General features: G+C 48.1%; 1 protein-coding gene across 11 annotated transcripts in view; it reads left to right on the top strand.

The window, feature by feature from the left end:
- SGCD (sarcoglycan delta) overlaps positions 1-21,958 on the top strand; it is a 1,261,231-nt gene extending 1,239,273 nt beyond the window's left edge. For all 11 annotated transcript variants that reach the window (XM_069653944.1, XM_069653946.1, XM_069653945.1 and 8 more), the window contains one exon: positions 13,951-21,958. In XM_069653944.1, coding sequence (XP_069510045.1) covers positions 13,951-14,124 — 174 coding nt within the window. In that variant the 3' untranslated portion in view covers positions 14,125-21,958. The remainder of the gene's footprint in view (positions 1-13,950) is intronic.
- The last annotated feature ends 479 nt before the right edge of the window (positions 21,959-22,437 follow it).

Raw genomic sequence — 22,437 nt, 5'->3', positions numbered from 1 at the left:
GATGTCGAGAAGAGTTCCCCCTTAGATGTTTTTTTTTGCCTTTTGAGTTGTCACCAGTTACAGAATGTGAAGTACTCACCTTAGTAGACAGGCTCAAACCGACTTTTTGCAAACATTATGTGTGCCTCTCAAAAGTGGTTAAGACATGTGCTTGGCAAGTAGCCGCGATGATTACAAAACTCATCATTTCCTGAATGTGTGGTACCAACCAGCATCAAGCAAATGTGGATCTCTCCACTAATAAAGAAGCCTTCCCGGGACCTCGATGTACCATCCAACCATAGGCCGATGTCTAACACGCTTTTTTTGCTTAAAATGCTGGATTGAGCAGCATATTTACAGGTACAACGTTTTTTGGATAGTCAACAAATATTAGGGCAGAGGCAATCTGGCTTCTGTAAAGCTCATAGGACGGAATCAGCCCTATTGACCTTAAGATGAACATGCTAGACCGAGAGAGGAGGCACAGCCCTTCTGATGCTTGTTGACCTCTCAGCGACCTTCAACCTGGTGGATCACGCTAAATTGATCAATAGGCTCGTGCAATCTGCTCACCTTTCAACCTCAGCTGCTAGCTGGGTGAAATCGTTTCTGACAGAATGCACAACCAGTGTCTTTGCTGATTGCCACAAGTCGGATGACTTTGTGGTATCTTACAGAGTTCCCCAGGGTTCCTGTCTGACGCAGATCTTGTTTAACATTTTCATCATGTCACTTTTTGAACTGTTGGATAATAAGGGAGTGCTATACACAAACTACGCGGATGATACTCAGTGTCTTATCCCACTTACAGGAGATTACATCAGGGACACTGAGTCCATCAACTCTGATTACTCCATCATACAAACTTGGATGATGGAGAATGATTTGGCACTTAATGGTGCTAAAACGGAGCTGATCATCATTGGCACAGCAGCACGCTTGAAGAAACTGGGGCTAGTGTTTGACCAGGAGCTAAGAAAACACCTCTTACTATTTGAAGCTCCTGGCACAGTTGGGAGCGTTTCCGTCATGAGAGAACTGTGCGACGATCCCCAGGGCAGTGGCGGGAGCCAAATTGGATTACGGCTCTAGTTTGCTGCCGGGAGCTAAAAAGGGAGAAATAAGGCGACTGCAGATTGTTCAAAACAATGCCGTTAGAGTAGTGGAGGGCCTGCGAAAGGGATCATATCTCAGCGGCTAGGCAAGCATTACATTGGCTCCCAATAGAAAGCAGGGTCTCCTTCTGATTGCTATGTTTCATGCATAAATGCCTCTACGGCACTGGTCCAGGATACCTATGTAATCATCTGACTTGGTTACCTGCATGCAGGTCACTAGATCCAACAATGTGAGTCTCCTGCAAGTTCCTAGAGCTAAGATAGAAATGGTGGCACAGGGGTCTTTTGGTTATATGGCTCAGAAAACCTGGAATGGCCTCCCACTAGATCTGAGGCCATGCCATTCGCTCCCCAAGTAAAATAAAAACCCTGATAACACTTGTATTTGTATGATTGACTTCTGACTGACTCCTCTTGACCTGGGTGTGCTTTTTTGCTTATGAATTTATGTTGGTGTTTTGTGTGTCATGTCCGCGCTAGTATGCGTGCGGGCCTGTGCTCATGCGCTTTACAAATAAATATAAATAAAAAATAAATATAAACATTAAACATAGTGCTTACTCATTCACTTTGTGTCTTTCACTGATGCAAAAGTACAACTGTAATATGAGCTAATAAAACCCTCATGTATTATTATTTCCTGACATTTTGTCCAATTTTCCAATTTGGTTTGGGGGCATAGCCACCTTCAGAAGTGGAGTGTGCAACCACATGTGGCGGTCAGACCCGAACATAGATAAAGAGACCTGGTGACCACAGCTATCAATCATGGTTCCAGGGGGAATCCTTTAGGTGTCTCATAGGATGGTGAGGCACAGCTATTCAACAGAAAGCTTAAAACCATGACAGGTGGTGTGCCAGCCAGGAGGTTCTAGCAAGATGACAGTGGTTGATATTTAATCTCCCGAGCACTGCAGAAGGCTCTGAGTGGTTCCTTAAGAATAGTTAAAGCTTTAACTAAGATCAAACCTTTGAGCACAGAGTTCATTGTAGGACAGCTACTTTTGGCGTGCTTTCGAGACAACTGCCAGGGAACAAATGTCACTGTCTCTGTCACTCAAGTAGATGGTATGTCAGCTGAAACGCTGTTTACCTACCTAAACACACTGCCCAAAAATAGCTAATAATGTGTAGGCCACAAGACAGAAAAGGCGAAATATGGACAAGCTCCAGAACCCTCCCTATCAGTTTCTAGAATAAGCACTGACTCACATCAACTGTGAAAACTTGCTTCGGGGTTATTTAATTTATCAACCCAGAAAGGCCAGACATGGACCTTTAGCCACACAGGGCCTGTTTTTCCATCAGACCTTAAACCCCTGACCACACATTTTGACACTGTATGGAATCCTGCCTTACATTATGCTGCACAATATAGGCTATCTCCTATTATGCAACCACGTGCAGAGCCAAAGATGGGAGGTGTGCAGTTGCAAACATTACAGACACTATTGGGGTCTTGTGCTTCCAAAAATGAGGACACACCAGATTGGTTTTCAAAAGCTATCCCTACAAAATGAGCAAGAAAGGAAAGAGCAATTTGGGGACATATTAACATCTATTTACCAATCACTAGGGAGAGATCATCTGGGTGGACGGCCTGCAGAGGCACAAAAAACGCTAGCAAGGAAAGTAAACCAGATAGAGGTACAGTCACAAGAAGCAGTGATTCCTTTCCAGGGAGAAGGGGTAGCAGGAAGCACTGCCACCCGCTTCCCAGAATTGAAGAAGAGAAATACTCAAAACATGAGCCTAAGAATTAGTGGGCCACAGGAGATATGGAGGCATCTCAGTGGGGAGGGGAGGGAACCTTGGGGCAGCCTAGAGCACAGTCCAATTTTCAGCCTACAGAATATGATTGTAGAGATAGGAAGCAAATGAAAAGTCCACATTAATATGTTACTGGCAATGGATCATCTCATTCCCCACAGGAAAGTCATTAAGGCATCCCAAGCTGGAGAAAACAGAACTGAAACTTGAGAAAAACATAGAGCAGCTCTTCAAATACAGCATGCATTGCCCACTCACTCACCTGATCATTCCCAAGGCAAAGAACCAGAGTGACTGGATGAAACCCCTGTTCGATTCTGGGTCTAACATACCAACATATGGGTCCAACCACAAGGGAATATTTGAGCACACTAAAACACATAACCATGCAGAGATAATGACACCCATGGGCAACCTTTGCAAACAATAAAGTAGATTTCCTGACAAACCAGCTGTAAGGGGGACATCCCAAAGAAACAAAGATACTGTTTTGGCCCAAGCTAAACAGTCACTTCAAGGGGCTAATGGTACACCATGACTGGCTACCACTATGTGTGGGACAAGCGGCTAGTGGTGAGGAAGTAGTGAGCACTGCCTGTGAGTGTGGATACAGTGCAAAAATGGTGCAGGGGGCCCAGGGCAAATGGGGCCCTACAAGGAACCCTGCCTTTCCCCAACTAATTGTTGCCAACTAAGACAGCACGCCGAACAAGATTTGCTCAGGACAAATCTGACACTGGACAAAGAATGCCCAAATTGGTATAGATGTCTCATATTTTGCAGACATTTTACGGCTGGGTGAGTGTTGTGACAACTGAAAACCAAGGCCATGGTACATTGTCTGCTCACAATTGTTGCATGGTTACACCATGATCACATACATATGTGTTCAATATAACAATCTGCCAATTTCGATGTCCCCCAAATGCTCTTTGATTTTATACAAAGCAGCCAGGATCTATTGTTCCATGTATCCCCTGCCCTTTCCCATAGGAGATGTATTTACAGAACGGGGCAGACATACTCATCACTTTTTCATATACTGAGTGAGAGAATATTTTATTCATAAATAGTAATTTATTTACAAACTGAGCCAGTGAAATGATTTTACAATATGCAGCCTGGACGTGAAAAAGTCAAACCGACCCAAAACACATGTTGGCAGTGTCTCATAATTTTTACTGTTATTATTATTAGATTTATTGTGGGTGGACCTAGCTTCGGAAAGCAACTGAATGCTCTGCAAGTCATAGGGGGAAGTACACGTTGAGGGAAGCTGATTGGAAGGAATAAATACAAGGAAGCGGGGAGCTAAAAACAGGGGCGCAGGAGGGCAGGCAATTCACTACAGGGGAACTTTAACTAACCAGGTGATGAAACAGGGGGAGCAGATTCCTCACTCTCAGATATGGTGGAGAGTGGAGTGGGGGTTGACCTAGAGAGAAGCCATTCCTTGAATAGGATGGTCTTGAGCTTCGTCCTTAAATGTAAAGGTTAGGGGAGCGTTTGGTGCTGATGGGGAGGAGGTTCCAGAGTCTGGGAGCATAGACAGAGAAGGCTTGTCTTCTGGTTCTATATTTCCTACATCGGCGGAGTTCAAGTCTGCATGTGTCCTTGCCTGCTTGCTTCTGATGGATTGTCCAATGGTTATTTGTGTGTGGGGTGTGTGTGTGTGTGATGTGTAGGTGTGTGCAATGCGTCCATGTGTTTGGTGACAGGGGGCTGCATCATGGAAGTTATTGAAAATGCTGGCTTATAGTGGTTGCGCAACATTCTCCAAAGGGCTACATTGAGAATTTTGGCTGCGGCTTCATCAACGTGAGTTACAGTGACCATACAAGTCTACATTGTGTTCACAGCTTCATAATAGATATTTATAGTGGCCATAATGGCATAGTTTGTGGCCACACAATCAACGTGAATTATACTAGGAATGCTGTCATTTATTATGGACTCCGTTTCATGAAATGATTAACACTGTCAATGCAGGGATATATCATGGATGCAGCTTCATAAAAATGGCTTAAATGGCAATGCCGCCATTTAATATGAACTATGTACTGTTGGTGACATTGCATCTACTAGATTTTTCAAGCATTACCATATAGGACCAATTCGAAATGGAATGATTTTTTAAAAATACATTTGCCAGAACTATGCTTTAAAATGCACCATTTTCACGTTTTTTTAAAAAAATGTTCATCGGAGAAACGCCTGATTTCCACTACTTTCTCAGGACTCTCTTACTATGTTTGCTCACTTGCGCTAATTTATGGAATATGTTAATGCCCCTGTGCTAAAGATATTCGGCTGTCACCACTGACCTTGAATCATTTACAATTCCAGTGCCCCTTCATAAGCTGCCCAACCCCCTGGCACCAAAAGAGTTATGAATGGTGTTAATATGTGTATGGGTGTGTGAGTGAATTTTTATTTTTAAGTGTTTTTATTGGCATTTGCAATCATATACATAGCAGTAGAGCACGAGGTGTGCTTTATGTTATTGACCATGTGTCGTGTCTGCCAAGAGAACAACAAATAACAACAAACTAACAAACAAAATTAACAGTGATAACAACCTTGACTGTGCACTCCCATGGAATCGTAACGTGGTTTTTATTCTGCGTGTTTGGCCCAGAGCCAGGGCCACCCCTCTTCGTGGCCGTTTCAGGGCACGGCACTTGGAACGCACTCGGGCTCATCAGTCTTATCGTGGTATTTTACCTGGAATTTGTGTCCTGTTGGGCTATTCAGGGAGGTTTGAAGTCGGTCGAGAAGATCATGTCCCGCATGAGGGCTTTCCAGGACTCCAGTGTTGAGCTCACGTCATCCCCGCCTCTTTTGTTTCCCTCCTCCCAGGCCCAGGTTTCGGCCATTGTCCATCTTTCCATTTCCCTGATCCAAGGGCCGTATCTGGGGCCTGCGGGCGATTTCCAAGCCATCGCTATTGTTCTTTTCACAAGAATGGATGCCATGTCCATGAGCTTCACTAGATGTTTGATTTTGCCAAGTCTCGGGTGGGTGCCCAGGAGACACTCCTTAGGTGTCCATTCGTACCTTTCCAGTCCAGCTCTCCTGCAGGTTCGCTCGGCAGCAAGCCAGAGCTTCTGGGACCTGGGGCAAGCCCAGAACATGTGAATCAAGTCAGCTTGTTCGGAGGAGCACCATGGGCATGTCGAGTGGATTTTGTTGTTGAAGGTGGCTATCCTATGCGGGGTCATGTAGGTCCTGTAAAGGACATTCAGCTGGATCATCCTGAACCTGGCGTTCCGTGACACCTCCTTCGGGTACAACAGAGCTCTTGCCCATTCCTCCTCCGTGATTTCAATCCCCAAGTCGGTCTCCCACTTCTCTTTCAGGCGCGCTCTTCTGGGGTTAATTCGGTCGTTTATCTGGGCGTAGAGCCTCGATGTCGGCTTCCAGCCGTCACTCAAGTTATACATCTCCTGAACAAGGGGGTGGGTCTCTGGTTCCTCAGGCCATGTGTTCCATTTGGTCTTGGCTACGTGCCTCACCCTCTGATAAAATAAGAATTGTCCCGAAGAGAGTCTATCCTTTAGTTGCAGCGAATCAAAGACCCTAAAGGCTCCCTCGTCAAACATGTCTCCCCATGTGTAGAGGCCACAAGTCTCCCAGTTCCTCATTACTGGGAGGTCGATGGGGGTCCTGCACACGTCTGTCAGCATGGGGATTTCGGGCATGTACGGGTGATGGAGGCCTAGTAGTGTTCTAACCCTGTTCCAGACCCGCCTCCCCAAGGTTACTATCATGGGCGGGTCAAGAGGGCCCACCTGCGAGCCCCATATTATCTCCTTAGGGTGCGTAGGCCCGGTCAGTTGGCGAAGGAGGCCAGTCTCTGCGGAGGGTTCATCTGAGAGCCACTTCGTTACGTGTGTCAGTTGTGATGCGAGATAGTATCTCTGGAAGTCGGGTAGTTGGATGCCGCCCTCGGTGTGGGGGAGCGTGAGGATGTTCAGGGCGAGCCTGTGTCTGGACTGACCCCAAAGGAAGTCCCTGACCAGCGATTCCAGTTTCCTGAAGAAAGGCGGGGGGATGTAGTGAGTGATGTTGGTGAAATAGTAGAGGAATCTTGGGAGTATAATCATTTTGGAGATTGCAGCTCTACCCATCATTGAGAGGGGGAGCTTTGACCAGAATTTAATGGACCTTCGAACCCCGCACATTGCTGCTTCGGTGTTGCGCTCGTGGGTGGAGGCTGGCGTGTGCATAATGGTTAAGCCCAAGTAGCGGAAGGCCTCCGGTTGCCACTGGATCCCCATTCCGGGTAGTTCCTCTGTGTCCAGTCCTCTGAGTCCCGCAAGGGGGAAGAAGCATGATTTCTGTCTACTAAATTTTATCCCCGAGTATTTGGCGAAATTATCGAGAACATCCAGTGCTGTGGGGGCAGTTTCTCGGGGGTTCCTGAGGTATAGAAGGACATCGTCAGCATATAAGGAAATGATGTTGTATGTTCCGCCAATGCTGATGCCAGAGTCGAACAATTGCTTCCTGAAATAGATTGCCACTGGTTCCAGGCCCAGAATGTACAACATCGGCGATAGAGGGCACCCTTGCCTGGTTCCTCTTTGGATGGGCCATGCGCTTGATACCATGCCACCAGTCTTCACCCGGGCCACCGGGTTATTATAGAGTATCTCGACCCATCGGATGAAGTGTTCCCCTAGGCCAAACTCTCTCAGGGTCAGGATCAGCCATTCCCAATATATCGAATCGAAAGCTTTTACAGCGTCGAGCGAGAGTACCGCTAGGTCCTCCCTGCTCTCTGCTGTTTGTGCCACAACATGTTGGAGCCTCCTCAGGTTGGCGGTGGTGTTGCGTCCTGGGACGAAGCCGTTCTGGTCTTCATGTATTAAAGACCCTATCACCCTAGAGAGCCTCTTGGCTAGTATAGTCGTGAGGATTTTGCCATCATAGTTCAGCATAGCCAGGGGGCGGTACGAGTCGCACACGTCAGATGGTTTGCCCGGCTTGAGCATTGGTATTATGAGAGTCTCTCTCATACTGCTCGGCAAGGTTCCAGACTCATAAGCCTCCGAGTAGACTTCATGCAATATCGGGGTTAGGGTCTCCTCGTAAGCCTTATAGAATTCTGGAGTGAGGCCGTCCGTCCCGGGTGTCTTGCCGGTGGAGAGGGACCTGATCGCTTCCGATATGTCTTCTAATGTGATAGCCTCCTCCAGCCTGGCGCGGTGTTCTTGGCTCAGCTTGGGTAGTCCGATTTCGTCCAGGGTGTCTCTTATGTCTTCCTCAGGGATTCTCTCGTTGTGGGCGTAGAGTCTGGCGTAATAGCTTGAGAAGACCTCATTTATTGCTAGTTGCGTCCTCTGTGTTGTACCTCCCTCGTCTTTGATCTCTTTAAGGGCCTGCCTTGGGTTCTCCCTCTTACATACCCAGGCGAGTATCTTGCCGGGCTTGTCTGCTTCCTTGTGTGCACGCAGGGTCCGTGTGGAGAAGTCGAACTTGGACAGCCTCTCCCAGGCTGTCCTGCATTCTTCCCTGATGTCCTTCAGTTTGGCTTCCCTGGCAGCGGTCGGAGGCGAAGCATCTTCCAGTTGCCTGATCTCATCCTCCTTGTCCTCCAGCTCCTTCCTCAGTTGCCTCCTGATGCCACCGGCCTCGGCTATTATCTCACCCCTCGTTACCACCTTCATGGCTTCCCAGAATGTGCTCCACTTCTGGACCGATCCTTTGTTGATCTGTACGTACTCGTCTAGTTTCCCTCTTAGGGTTTCCTTGAATGCAGGGTCCGTTAAGGTTTCAGTTGGCATGCGCCACATTGGGATAGGAGGCCGCGGGCCTCTCAGGTGAAGCTATATCAGGAGAGGAGAATGGTCCGAGATCGATCTTCCCATGTAGTTCGCCGACTCAACCAGCGGTATCAGTGCGTTATCGACGAAAAGGTGGTCTATCCTGGTGTGTAAATCGTGGGGGGCTGAGTAGAATGAGTAGGCCCTGTCGATAGGATGTAGGTCTCGCCAGGCATCAACCAGGAACAAGTCCGAGACCGCAGTGCGGAGAGCGCGAGAGGCAGGGCCGTTGGGGGTACGCGGCGTTAATGATCTGTCTGTGTCTTCGTTCATCACGCAGTTGAAGTCTCCCCCCCACAAGAGGGCGTCCTCCCTGTGGGGTGCGATCTTGGCGCATATCTGCCTGAGGTGGGAGGGTATGCCATGTTGCGGGAAGTATGAGTTGACTATGCATAGCAGGGAGTTTTCAAGCATGCCCCAGATCATCACATACCTGCCCTCTTCGTCCGTCTCCATCCCCATCTGGTGAAAGGGTGTGTCAGGGCTCACCCACGTGTATACGCCGCGTGCGTACTTCGAGTAAGAGGAGCCGCTGCCCTGGCCGCCCCAGTAGTCTGCCAATTTGTTCGCGGTGTCGGATGTGAGGTGCGTTTCCTGCAAGAGGGCAAACGATATCTTCTTCCTCTTCAAGTAGGAGTGTATTCGGTTTCTCCGCAGGTAGGATCCCATCCCTCTGACGTTCCATGTGATTATTCTGAAGCGTGTTGCCATTGCTTGGTTTTAATCATGGATGGGGGAGGCTCTCCGCCCACTTTCTGGGCTGGGCATACACTGCTGGGTGTCATGTTTCGATTTGCTTGCGTGGGGTGGTGGGCTCCAGTTTCCGGCCTTTGATCCTCCATAAATTGGGGGACAGTCTTCATGAGGAGTGCAGTCATAACAAAAACTGAACAAAAGTAACCATAACTGGTGCACCCAGCTGCTGCCAAGGAGGGGCAGTGCTCGGGGGCTCTCGTGCTGTCTGTCCCCGTCCGGGTTTCTAGCACAAGTGGGTTCGTGCCGGCAGCTAGCCAGCACTGGTCTTGCGTGGGTGTGTGCTGGGCGCCCATGAGTGGGAGGCCGGGTGGGCCCCGTAGTCACTTGATGTCCTCAATGTAGTTTCCTCGGTGGTGATGTATACTCTTGTGATGGTGTACAGTGCTGGGTCAAGGGCAGTGGTGCCCAGGTGTCGGTCCGTCGCCCCTTGTGCTTTCGGTTCAGTTCTCGTGGGTGGGTTCAGGGGGGGGGTCCGCCAGGTTATTATGTTCCAGCCACATGGTGGCGGCGGCTGGAGTCTCCAGAAATATCGCTCTCCCCTTGTGAATCACTTTCAGTCTGGAGGGATACAGCAGCATATATTTTAGATTTAGTTTTCTCAATCTAGCTTTGATTGGGACAAAAGAGTTCCTTGCTCGCTGTACTGACTGCGTGTAATCGGGGTAAATAGTGACTTTCGAGTTATCCCGCTCTATCTCTCCACCCTCTCTCGAAAACTTCAGGATCACCTCGCGGTCCCGGAAATTGAGGACTTTCGCTATGATGGGGCGAGGAAAGGAGCCCGGGGGGGGTTTCTTCTGGAGCGATCTGTGGGCCCTTTCGATGGCAAAGCCCTGAGAGAGTTTTTCCGCCCCAATTTCCTGCTGTATTAGGGATTCTATGTAGGCCGTCGGGTCCGTGGTCTCGGCTCCTTCGGGAATACCCAGTATCCTAATATTGTTACGCCTAGCGCGGCCCTCTGCCTCCTCCGATCTTGCCTCCAAGTAGCTCACCTTCCTCCGGAGGTCCGCCACCTCAGCCTTGAGGTCTTGTGTGTCCTCGACGATGTCCTTCTGGGTGGTTTCCATGTTGGTGACACGTTCCGTCAGATTGCGGGCATCTTGTCTTATAAGTTGGATGTCAGCCTTCACCTCGCCAATTTTCGTGTCAATAAATGTCCTTAGGGCAGCAATCGCCTCGAGTACCTGGTTGTCCTTGCCGCGTTCCTCTGGGCAGGTCTGCGGAGCTGTGCTTTTAGGCGTGGACTGGGCGCCCGGGTGGGGTTTCGGGGTGACGAAAGGATCCATAGTGGCATTCTTGGCCTTGCCCCTTGAGGTAGACATTACAGAGCCTCTGGTCCCCTTTGTCTGTTGTGAGTGCCCGGTCGTGTGGCTCTCCCCAGCCTGCAGCCCGCGGGGGGGGTGGGGGGTGCCTCAGCAGGCTAATCCGCCTGTTATGTTCGGATGGGGCGTCGGGCCAAGCCGGAGGGCGTCTTCGGTGTCTTCGGTGCTGGTTCCGGAGCGCGGTCCCCCGCGTGTTGTTGCAGTGGGCCTCGAGTGCCAGGAGGCCCGATATACCAGTTCAGGGGGTCCCCGCGACCTCCCCCCGCTACGATCCGGAAGGGTCCCAGCGGGCGGGCCTCGGGTTCGCCGTCCGCCGTGGATAGAGAGTCTTGCCGGGAGGGTCCTGGGCCCCCCAGTGATGTTCTGTTGGGCGGCGCCACACGGTTCGGCTGATTTCGCTCGAGCGGCAGGAAGTGTGAGCGCCCGACAGGTCCCGGGGAGAGGAGGTTCAGGCTCTCCCGGGCATCGAGGCCGCCATTTTGGATGTGCCGCTCGGAGAGGGGGGGAGCCGGGTAAAAGCGCCGTATCGGGGCTCCCGGGCTCCGATTTTCGTCGAAAACAGCTGCGGGGCACGGGTCTTCGCCTCAGCTTCGGTTAGATTGTCGGAAGGGCAGCCCAGCGAGCATGAAGCACCTAATTCAGGATCAGACTACGGGGCTTGGCCGGAGCTCGAAAGTTCCGCGTCCTCACTCCATGAGCACCAAGCCACGCCCCCGTGTGTGAGTGAATGTTCATGAATGGGTATGTGTATGAATGGGTCCCCAAATCAGAGGCACGCTCTCAAGTTCATTGATCAGGCCTTTGGTTTGGGAATTAATCTGAGTCTGTGCCGGTGAGTGGGCCTTTGATTTGGGGATGAATCCGAGGTCCGCTCACCAGCATGTTGAGCAATGCTCACAGTGCTGGTGATCAGGCTTCCGATTTGGGGTCACCCCATTTCCCCTTAAACACAAATCAAAGTCCTGCTCACCGTGAGCAGGCCCCTGAATTGCAGATGTGGGGGTGCATTTTTTTTTACTGGGCATTAATGTTAAGGCAAACATGATATCATGTTTCCTTTACCCATGATGCCCAGTAAAAAGGGCCATTCCAGAGGCATAAAGCGTAGCCAGAGACTGGCTGCAGCAATGCAGTCCAGCCTAGCCACATGAGAACACTTATCATCATGTTTGCTTTAACCGTGATGCCCAGTAAACAAATGTCATGCCAGAAGCATAAAGCGTAACCAGAGACTGGCTGCAGCAAAAGAGTCCGGTCTAGCCACATAGCAACACTTATCATGCAAACATGTTAAGTGTTATGTGGCTACATTGCTGTATTCTTTAATATGTCCCACAAATAGCCTGAGATGTCCCCGGTAAATGTATTGTACGCATTAGTGCTGGCTACAGCCATCAGAAGATGTATCTGTGCTGCTATAGCAGGACTAATATGTTTTATGTGGTATTTTGGGAGACGATATAACAATGCCTTCTTGCTACTACTATAGGAACTAAATGTGCAACTTTGTTTTCCAGTCCTCTGTCAATTCGTTCCTTGTCTTGGCAGTGGTCATATGAAAGACTTAAAAGCACCTGGACTAAATGGTTAAATGAATTCATGACACTAGTACCTGGATTTCTTACTAAGCTGAGCACCTACATGTTCCCATATTCTAGGTGCACACATGCCCTAATGGTTGCTGTAGTTGTCTTCCACAGAACAAGTTGTGCTGCCAGGCACCTTTGACCACTCCTCCTGTTCTAGGTACTCTAGCAAGATCTCTCTTCCCAGTACCAACCTTTCCAGAGTTGGGTCTTTGCCCACGGTGGCAGTTTCGTTTTCTCTAGTCAGACTCTTCTACGCACCCGTGGTTTGGTCCCCTGAGGCACAGAGTGGCTGCTAGCCCACTGCTTGCTGGGGAACCGAGGATGTTCCCTCTGTTCTGATGTTCCTTGCTGTGCAAAGCCTCCCATAAATTCTGGCCAATCCTAAAAACAACCTGTACTCCATGGAGCCACCCCTCTGCGGGTTACACTACAAGAACATCTACTATGTGTCCTCTGATCCAGGGGTGTTGCTAGGTCTGGAAAAGATCAGGGGCTGAGCTAATGTTGGAACTGGCGGGACCCAGGGATAGCATTTTAGTTGTAGCACCTGAGCTTCTATCCGGGGCTACAACCAAAAGACCCAGGGCTACAGCACCTTCAGCCCCCCCTAGCAACGCCTCTGCTTTGATCTAAGGTTTGAGGCATTATTCTTATCCCATTAGTGAAGGGAAGTGTCTGGATATTCATTACTCGCATATTTACTGAAACTGTTGTAGTAGACACATTTCTAGTGACTTTCAATATCAACAGGATCCTTCTGCAGAGAAGCTCTACTTCCTGTTTTGCTTGGTCCCTTGTCAGATTCACTCATACTTGGTCTCCTCACATGATCTACTGTATCTCAGATCCTGGGTTCCAACCCTATCATTAGGGGAACGGTGAGGCCACCCTCATCACCAGGACACCTCTTTCTCCCTCTCCTTGGCCCTTCATGTACTCATGTTGCCATCGTGGTTACTTTAAATGAAATCAAAAGGACAACAATACCTAATATCATTGATTTGTGAAAGGGAATCCCAGGAATGGAAAAATGGTGTCCAGAAGATCTGGATTGATCTGGTTACCTATTGATTAGTGGACTGGGTGAATGGCAGATTATGACCCTTCTCTGGGAGAGAGGCCTGCTGCTGCAGGAGAATTCTGGCTTAAGCTTCCTGTTTCACCACTGCTCCCACATGGCTGTCGTGATCAGCCTTTTTCTCCACGCACTATTGTTTGATTTGCCTTAGCTATAGCATACTTCATTAAATGCTCCACTGCTTGTGCACCTCTAAAGACTCCACTGAATTCCAGGAGAGCAGATCACCGACGAATATGGAGGCATGAGTGCAGCCCTGAGGATCAGTAAAGTAAGTAATAATAAAAGAACGTCTCCTGCTATGTGTTCATGGATCCTCATGGACATATACAGTTGTAAACTCTCAGATCAATTGCCTAACATTTACATAATCACTGTTCTTAAAGTAAACGCTAAAGAATCTTATTTGAATGTCATCTTGTTCTTGCTGATTTAAGGGTGGGATTTTGGAGAAGACATTGACTTTCCCAACAGCTGATAATACTTGTGTTTCTTCTCTTCCATTAGATCTCACTGAACGCTGCGAATATCAAGCTTCCGCGTCTGCCGCGAGGGGCCTACTCCTCCATGGGGCTCAAGCAGAACGTCTACGAGATCTGCGTCTGCAGCAACGGAAGACTCTTCCTGTCCCAGGCGGGCAGCAGCTCCACCTGCCAGATAAATACGAGCGTCTGTCTCTAAAGGACTGAAAGGGGGCGGGGCAAAGCGCGGACATGCTGCCTCCCCCACAGATCATCGCTCGGGACTCTTTTTACTACAACACGGAAAGCCTATCAAAGACATTTGGTGTGTAAGCGTGTATGGGTGTGCGTGAATATACATTTATCTATATAGATATATATCTCAAAATATATATATATAGCCTCTGTAAAATGAGGTTTCAGTACAAGGAATCCCAGGGTGACCCATAGACATAATCCATTAGAGAGGCCCCTTTCCTGATCCATGACCCAGGAGAAACGCTCGCTCGGATGCAGTGTGTTGAGCCTGGGAGTGGACACCCAGAGGTGAGTCAGGAGACTGTGGCTGTGAAGGACCAATGAGGAGCAGCTGATCTATGGGGAATACATGGCAAACAGAAAGGTGCCCCCAAGGTGGTCACTCCACAATCATCTGAATTTAGAGCTCTCTTCAACCAAAGGCTCACCACCATTCATTTAGTCAACCCCTCCCCCCTCATCCCAGAATCCTGTGACACCACAGACAACAGTGACATCATCTATGATAGTGCCATGAGAAAATACTGCCAATGTGAGATATAACGAGTTGAACATCTTACTGGACTGAAGAGGTGTGCATTCAATATCTGCTGGTGCTATTTCAATAGACTGATGTCCTGGATGCAGTCCTTTTTTCAGACACGTAGACTGGGAGGTCCTGTTTCCAGTGTTTCTTTTGGGCATATAGACTGGGAGTTCCTGGTTCCAGTGCTTCTTTTGGGCATATAGACTGGAAGGCTCTGGATGCAGTGCTTATTTTGGCCATATAGACTGGTAGTCCAGGTAGGCCATGAATGCAGTGCTTATTTTCGGCATATCGACTGGTAGGCCATGAATGCAGTACTTGTGTTGGGCATATAGACTGGGAGGCCCTGAATGCAGTGCTTATTCTGGGCATATAGACTGGTAGGCCATGAATGCAGTGCTTATTCTGGGCATATAGACTGGTAGGCCATGAATGCAGCACTTATTTTGGGCATATAGACTGGGAGGCCCTGGATGCAGTGCTTATTCTGGGCATATAGACTGGTAGCCCATGAATGCAGTGCTTATTTTGGGCATATAGACTGGGAGGCCCTGGATGCAGTGCTTATTTTGGGTATATATACGGGGAGACCCTGGGAGCAGTGCATATGCTGGGCATATAGACTGGGAGACCCTGGATGCAGTGCTTATTATGGGCATATAGACTGGGAGGCCGTGGATGCAGTGCTGCTCTGATGATTAGGAGTTGGGACACTGGATGCAATGCTGACAGCATTGATTGGCTTGGGGTGTCTGGATCTAGTTTTAGGAACTCTTAATGCATTGCGCATCTGGCACTGTATTTGGGGTCCCCGCATGAGAATACAGCTGTGATCAGTTTGGGAACCCAGGATGCAAGAATTAGTTGCTGATAATGTGCCAGGTGGAGAAGGATTCAAGACCTGAAGAAAGCATGGTTCCCGCCTGGCCATTTGTCACACGGGATTATGAGGTATTCAGTAGTCCAAGGTCAAACTGCTTCATGATTCATCCAACAAGGCTTCCTGCAGGCTCTGTGTTAATATATTCCATGCAATGTTTGGAGCATGCAGGCGATGGCCAATGTAGGTGATTTCAAAGGTAATTTATCGTCATGCATTCTCCCTCAGTCTCATCTTCTCCATCTCACATCCTACCTCTCTTCTGTTGCTTTCTAGGTTCGTTGTCCCCTTTCATTTCTCTATTGTCTTCTCAGGCACCTGGTTTAACATTCTCTCTGCTCGCCTCACCCTCATCTGACTCATCCCTCATTTCCCACACTTGATTAGAATCCCTTCTTCATTTTCTGTCCCCCATTAGAATGCAAGGGTCACCCCGGGGGTTGTTTGTATTGAGACACTGGACTGAACCATCTCTGTTCAAAGAGGAGGGATTCTGCCTATGCCTTAAGTCAATGCACTCTGCAAGGAAAAAGCACATCCCATGTTTCCGGTTCTAACAATGCTTTATTTGTTTTCTTTTGCTTCAGAAAGATGGGGTGTTTGATGGGGGGTTGGGTTGCTGGGTGTATCTCTTTGGGTGTGATAGGGGGCTGGGCTTGCGGAAAGAGATGATCAATTAGGGCAATGTGTGTAGGATGTGGGAATTTGGGATCTTGGGGGGGGTCTGTTGAATATGGTTGAGGGAGCTATGGGTGTGGTGTTTTGGGGACTTTGAAACCTCACTGCGGGGTGATATTTCTGGCATAGTGTGTTGGTGCCCTGCTGAAGTGATGGCGAAACAGCAGCGCGTTCAAGCTAGCAGGTTTGGAACTTTGCGCAGCCTTCAGTGCTCAAAGCATTGCCCTTAAGTCCTTACCCTCCTATCGTTATATTGAACCGTGATAGCTCTTAACTGCTAATAATCCTGGCTTCTGCAGGGATATTCCTGCGTTGTGATATGTCACGCAGTAAGAGTAGGATCCTTGCCTGAGGGTGCTGCTCACACTGTGACATATCCAGATTTGACAGAATTACTGCTAGCCTTCCTCCTTTGCGATTGGTCCAGGGCTGTGCTTGTATGCCGTCTTTCTGAAGTTTTACTGACTTTCTCGCCATGTCCCGTTAGACTGTGTTATCTTCTCTCCTGCGAGAGGTCCTCATCTTTTGCTCTCCACTGAAACCACCATCATCGCTATGTGTATTTGAGCCCCAGTTACCACAGATTTTTATACAATATAGATTATGGAACAAAGTTTGCAACACGTTCTCAAACCTAACAGCTGAGCCTGCCAAAGACCGGCCTATGTTCTGATGTTGAACCTTGCACAGTGAGACCCCTCACGTGCGCCAGTCATTAAGCGTCTGATTATAAGATCTCACGAGTCTGTCCGGGCCCCCATTTTTCTCCTGTAGTCTATTTCTTCACTGTCATAACTTTTTGGTTTTCAGAGGGCACAGTAATGTAATAGTTTGTGGACAATGCATTGTGCCAAAAATATGTGACTCACTTTAGCAGCCGCCTGAAGTCAACGTGTTCACAAGCTTAAAGTGAAGCCATTGGTCCACATCATATTGGATTCCATCACGTCCCACCTCGAAATGGCAGCTGGCTGGTCCTTATTGACTGATTCTCTCCACTAGAAGAACACAGGAGAACAACAGCAGACTAAAAACAAAGGCGAAGAGGGAAAACCATATGTTTGTGCCATTTAGATTATTTTTGGCACTTGTTCAATCACATCCCCCAGCTGCATTGGTTGCTGTTCTTTTAACCCCATAAGTATCTTTGCAGGAAATGTACCGTGTCGATTCTAAAGGAGAGCCATTACACGTATATAGAAAATCTCTTTATGGTGGTGGTCTAGATGATTTATTTGCCCCAGACTTATCTTTGTGCACTTTTCTATAATGAAATGTAAGAAATACACCTGGGGCCAGAATGCAGAAACTTTGCACGGGTGAAAATCCACTTTCGCATGTATTAGCACTAATGTAAGATTTGCCCTTAGGCAAAAACCTACTTTATTGATTTTTTTTTTCCAGGGCAAAGATTACCGTAGAGCAGAGGTCTTCAAACTGCGTTGCGCCCCCCAGGTGGACGCCGCCTCATTCCTAGGGAAATGTAAAAGAAAAAAAAGGGGGGGCTCCTGCACCTCCTTGCGCATACAGACAGAACAGGCTGGAGCGGGGAGTTTCTGCACCCATACGAAGCTCTTGCTTCCCAATTCTTGTTCATGATGCAGGAGCTAGAGTGCTGGGGAGGAAACTGCAGACCGGGACAAAAGGTGCATTTATGTTCATTCCTTTAAATATGTGTATGCTTGTGTTATGAGTGAGTGTATGATGATGGGTGCTCGTGTGAATGTGCGTGTGTGAGTTTGTGTTGGCCTGTTGAATTGGTTTTAGCAAGTGGAGGGGGAGGGACAAAGGAGGGTTGTACAACAAAGGCATTTTAAAAATGTCTTTGTTGCACAATCCCCTACCCACCTGCCAAAATCAGCTCTGTGGAGCCCAGGGGACAGTTATGGTATCTTTTTACTATCATAGATGTCCAGTAAAAAATAACATGCTCTCCCCCTGAAGCCCCCTGCGCTTTGCATGCACACATAATCAATATGATTGTATGTGTGTGTTAGGCACTGTGGGGCCCAGCGGACAGGGATGGTATCTTTTTACTGGACATCTATCATATATGTCCAGAAAAAAATACCATGCCTGCCCCCTGGGGTCCACAGCGACAACTGCGAACTGTTTGGCTTTTTACCCAATTTTGTATAAAAGTATGCTCTAAAATGCAACATTTAAAACTATTATTTTAAAAATATTCATGGGAGAGACCCCCCCAAACCCTCTTCATTGGTTGGGGCTCCCTCACTATGCCTATCTGGGGTAAATATGTATGCCCCTCCATTTAAAAAAATGCACTAGCCACGACTGGCAATGGGACAGTGTTGGGATCGCGGTGGGGGAGCCCAGGGACTGTGGTGTGAGCAGGATGAAGGGTGCAATGGGATAGTGGTAGGAGCAGGATAGGGAGAACCTAGGGTCTGTGGTGGGGTGGGAAGAGCCCAGGGACTGGGTAGGAGTGGGATGAGGGAGCCCAGAGACTGTGATGGGAGCAGGTGGGGGAGCCCAGGGACTATACTGGGAGTAGGGTGCAGTAACGGCGCACAAAAGTTCATACCCATTTGGACTTACTGTCCATTTGGCATTTTTGGGGGGGCAGCCTGTCTACATGTTGCTCATGGGGGGCAGGCCAAAAAGGTTTGAAGACCACTGCCATAGAGCTAATACAGAATGGTATTTGCATTAATGCAAACTTTGCCCTGATCCAAACATGCATTGAAAGTATATGTTTTTTGCATTAGGGCAAACATTTCCCAGTTGCCAATACGAGAACAATTGCACTTTCAATGGTACAAAGGTTTTCTAATATGTCCCAAATGTCTTTTGCACTCGGGAAAACGTTGCCCTTGTGCTAACACTGTGCAAAATTGCACTTGCACCAGTGCAAAGTTTCCGTAATCTGGCCTAAATGTCTCAGGTTGGAGCTTTCAAATCATGGGCAATTGGCATCCAAATCTTTGAGGGTTAGCCTTGTAAACATTCACAAGTGGGGACTTGTTAGTCTATGTGTGAACAACGTGCATGACAGTACGGTGTGATATAGACAATCCATTGCCTCAAAAGTACAGATTGTGTCAGACACAAGGAACAACAAAAGAAAAGATTGTTAACCTGGGCCTGGGTAGGTTGGGCCGAGCGTGCAGGTAATACATGTTTACAGAAAGTATGCTGGGTCTGTGGAACAGAACTAAGCCAAGATGGTAAATACCTATAACGACCCTCTTCAGAGGTGACTGCATGACAGGATCCCCAGCAGTGGTGGTGGCTGCATGACACAGTCCCCAGCATTGGTGGTGGGTGCATGCCACAGTCCCAAGCAGAGTTGAATGATGCATGCCATGGTGGGTGAATGCATGCCACGGTTCCTGGCAAAAGTGGTGGATGCATGATACTGTCACCAACAGAGGTGGTGGATTCATGCCACGGTCCCCGCACAGATGGTGGCTGTAGGTGGATTTATGCCATGGTCCCCAGCTGATGTGGTGACTGAAAGACACTGTCTCCCGCAATATTTGTGGATGCGCACCACAGTCCCTGGAAGATGTGGTGGGTGCATGCCATGGTCCCCAACAGAGGTGGTGGATGCGTGTCACGGTTCCCAGCAGAAGTGGTGGATGCATGACACTGTCACCAACAGAGGTGTTGGATGCATGCCACAGTTCCAAGCAGGGGTGAACTGGTGAGCATTAAAAATGACATCATGCTTTGCGGTTTTGGTACTTTGTAGAGTATTCATGCATTGTCTTCTTTCAAGGCTTGTTTCTGCAATTACTTTAATCTTTGGGTCACCATTGGGGACGAGTAAAAGACCAAAGAGCATCCAGTTTCTAAGAGATCTACTACTGCTTTGAGGAAGCAAGAGTGAAGGCCATTCTGGCAATGACTATCTCTGCATTCATCTGCAGCTTGTCATTGGTGGACTTTCTTAACCATTGACCGCAAGAGACTCCGTAAACTCATGTCGCTGGCACGGAGCAGCGCTTTATCAATGGAACATTCCCCTTGTCCCACCTTAATCCAACAAAGCTTCAGTTGATAAAACGTCACCTTAATCCAATAAAGCTTCAGTTGATAACATTTGAATACAGCAATAGTTTCTGGCGTTTTTGCGCCTTATATACAATCCCCCGACAATCGCTTAGAGCTGGTTGTGGGGAGAAAAGCCCTTGTGTTACATTTATCAATGTCTCATTCATAGGGCCTGGACATCAGTTTGTCCTGTGGCATGTGCACTATACACAGAGGCAAGAAGCACATGTCCACATTACAATCACAGAGCAATTATGTGTGCACATTTAGGGATATTGCAGTCATACATGCTCCTGCTGCACTAGTGAGACAGGTTCCCTTTAACTGGCTTCATCCTAGGTGTCCATTCCAATAGGCATGCTGCCTTCTGAAAGTGGGGGCTCATGGCAAATGGTCAAAACCCCTTTCTGAACATGATGGTGAGACAGTGGGAAGGTCCCAGGGATCTCTGATGCCCCAGTTTTTGAGGGGTTTGGTTTTAGTGTGAGGGGTGCCACTGTGGGTGCAACCAAACCTGAGAGTCTCGGTGGTCGAGACTGGAGTGTCTCGGTAGCGATGCTGCTTTATTTTCAAATTCATGCTTTGCTTCTGAGATAAATTAACAGCAATAAAAGAAACACGTGAACTTGGGACAATGCAAGAGCCAGTGTCCCCTATCCCAGATTAGCAGGTGGGGTGTGCGGGGATGCCGCTGATTGTCTGCCAGTTTCCCTTAGTTCTCACTAGAGCTGCTTTGAGGCATGTGCCGAGGCTATGTGGGACGGGCAGGGGTTTGTGACTGAAATTGCCCACCTAAAAAGCCATTCCTGAACTGCCAGTGTGTGCCTGCAAGCGCCAACTTCCCATAGGAGGGCCTGCTCATTTACTTTAAGGAGAGGGGAGTGGGGGATAAGCAGTTTGGAATTAAGGATGGCTGAGTCAAAGAGAGGCTCCTCACATGGTCATTTTAATGAACCTTCTTTGTAAAGCCCTCCCGATCCAAGACTATGCCCTGTTGAGAAACAGAAGAAAGAACCGCTTTGGAGAAACCTTGTTACCACAGCACGTCCTAGAAACATCAGACTACACGCCCCCTCACCGCCGCCCCCCAGGGCAGCGCATCAGGGCCTTCTCTATGGTGACCTGGAAACTTCCTCTGTAGATCTGGGATACCCTCAGCCATTTACCTCCACCTTTGCTAGAGCTTTAAAGGTTCACACTCGGTGCTGGATCACACGCTGGAGGCCAGCAAGGTAACCTGACGCGTTTCAAAATGGCAGCCGTAGGTTTGTGGCCTGCGGGAAAGCCGACCCTAGGGCAAGGTGCCCCTGTGCTGGATTTGTGGCACATCACATGACTCCATGGCTGCCGGCGGCAGTCGTTGGTGTCCATGGAATCATAAGCTATATGAAACAGAAAGGTATTCTTTTTTTTAAATTCACCAAATGGCTGGTTCTGACATTCTGACTGTTTCTATCATTTTCCACGTGTTTGGGTCTGTGTGAGAAAAATATATAGCTTTTTTTTATATACCCAGTAACATCAATCCTTGCACACACTCTATGCAAAAGTTTTGTAAGCATTGCAATAATGCTGAACCACAAGGAAGCATTTTAACTTTATTACATTTTCTGTATAAAAAAAAGATTTGTATTTAAATGGTTTCAACTGCAATCTTGTAAAATATATTAATAAAATAATGATTGTTTTGAAGGATTGATGACTGCTTTCATTTTCGAGACTATGGGTTAGGGTTGCATGCAAGACTTTATTGGGGTGCAAGGAGGGAGTGTGTGTACTACTACTGCCTGTCATACTCTGCACTGCATCATTTCTACAGGGCCCCCCAGTTTTCTAATCTGGTGCAATGGCCTTGTGCACTGCCCTACCAGTGCAATGTCCTCGCTGGGAAATGGGACACTACATGACATACATATCAGTCATCTCTTGTTTTCTCTGTGAAATAAAACGGATCTACATTAAAATACCGAATTTAAAACATTGAGGCTGAAAATGTTGAATTTGTTTTAATTGAATTTCGAATTCATTTGTTTGAAATTTCTTTTTAATTTTAATTATGCAGGGGCAGATCTCCCACAGTCCCTCCCCCCTACACCCCCCGTCCTTATTGTATTCCCTTAACCAATTCCTCATCTTTTTATTGTGTAGAAAAGTGCCAAAATATCGAAATATTC

The sequence above is a fragment of the Ambystoma mexicanum genome, chromosome 3q (assembly GCF_040938575.1).
Source record: "Ambystoma mexicanum isolate Mex_15411 chromosome 3q, UKY_AmexF1_1, whole genome shotgun sequence".
NCBI classification, from domain to species: domain Eukaryota; kingdom Metazoa; phylum Chordata; class Amphibia; order Caudata; family Ambystomatidae; genus Ambystoma; species Ambystoma mexicanum.
Note: the sequence above shows the minus strand (reverse complement) of the source record. Positions and strands in the feature narration are given on the sequence as shown.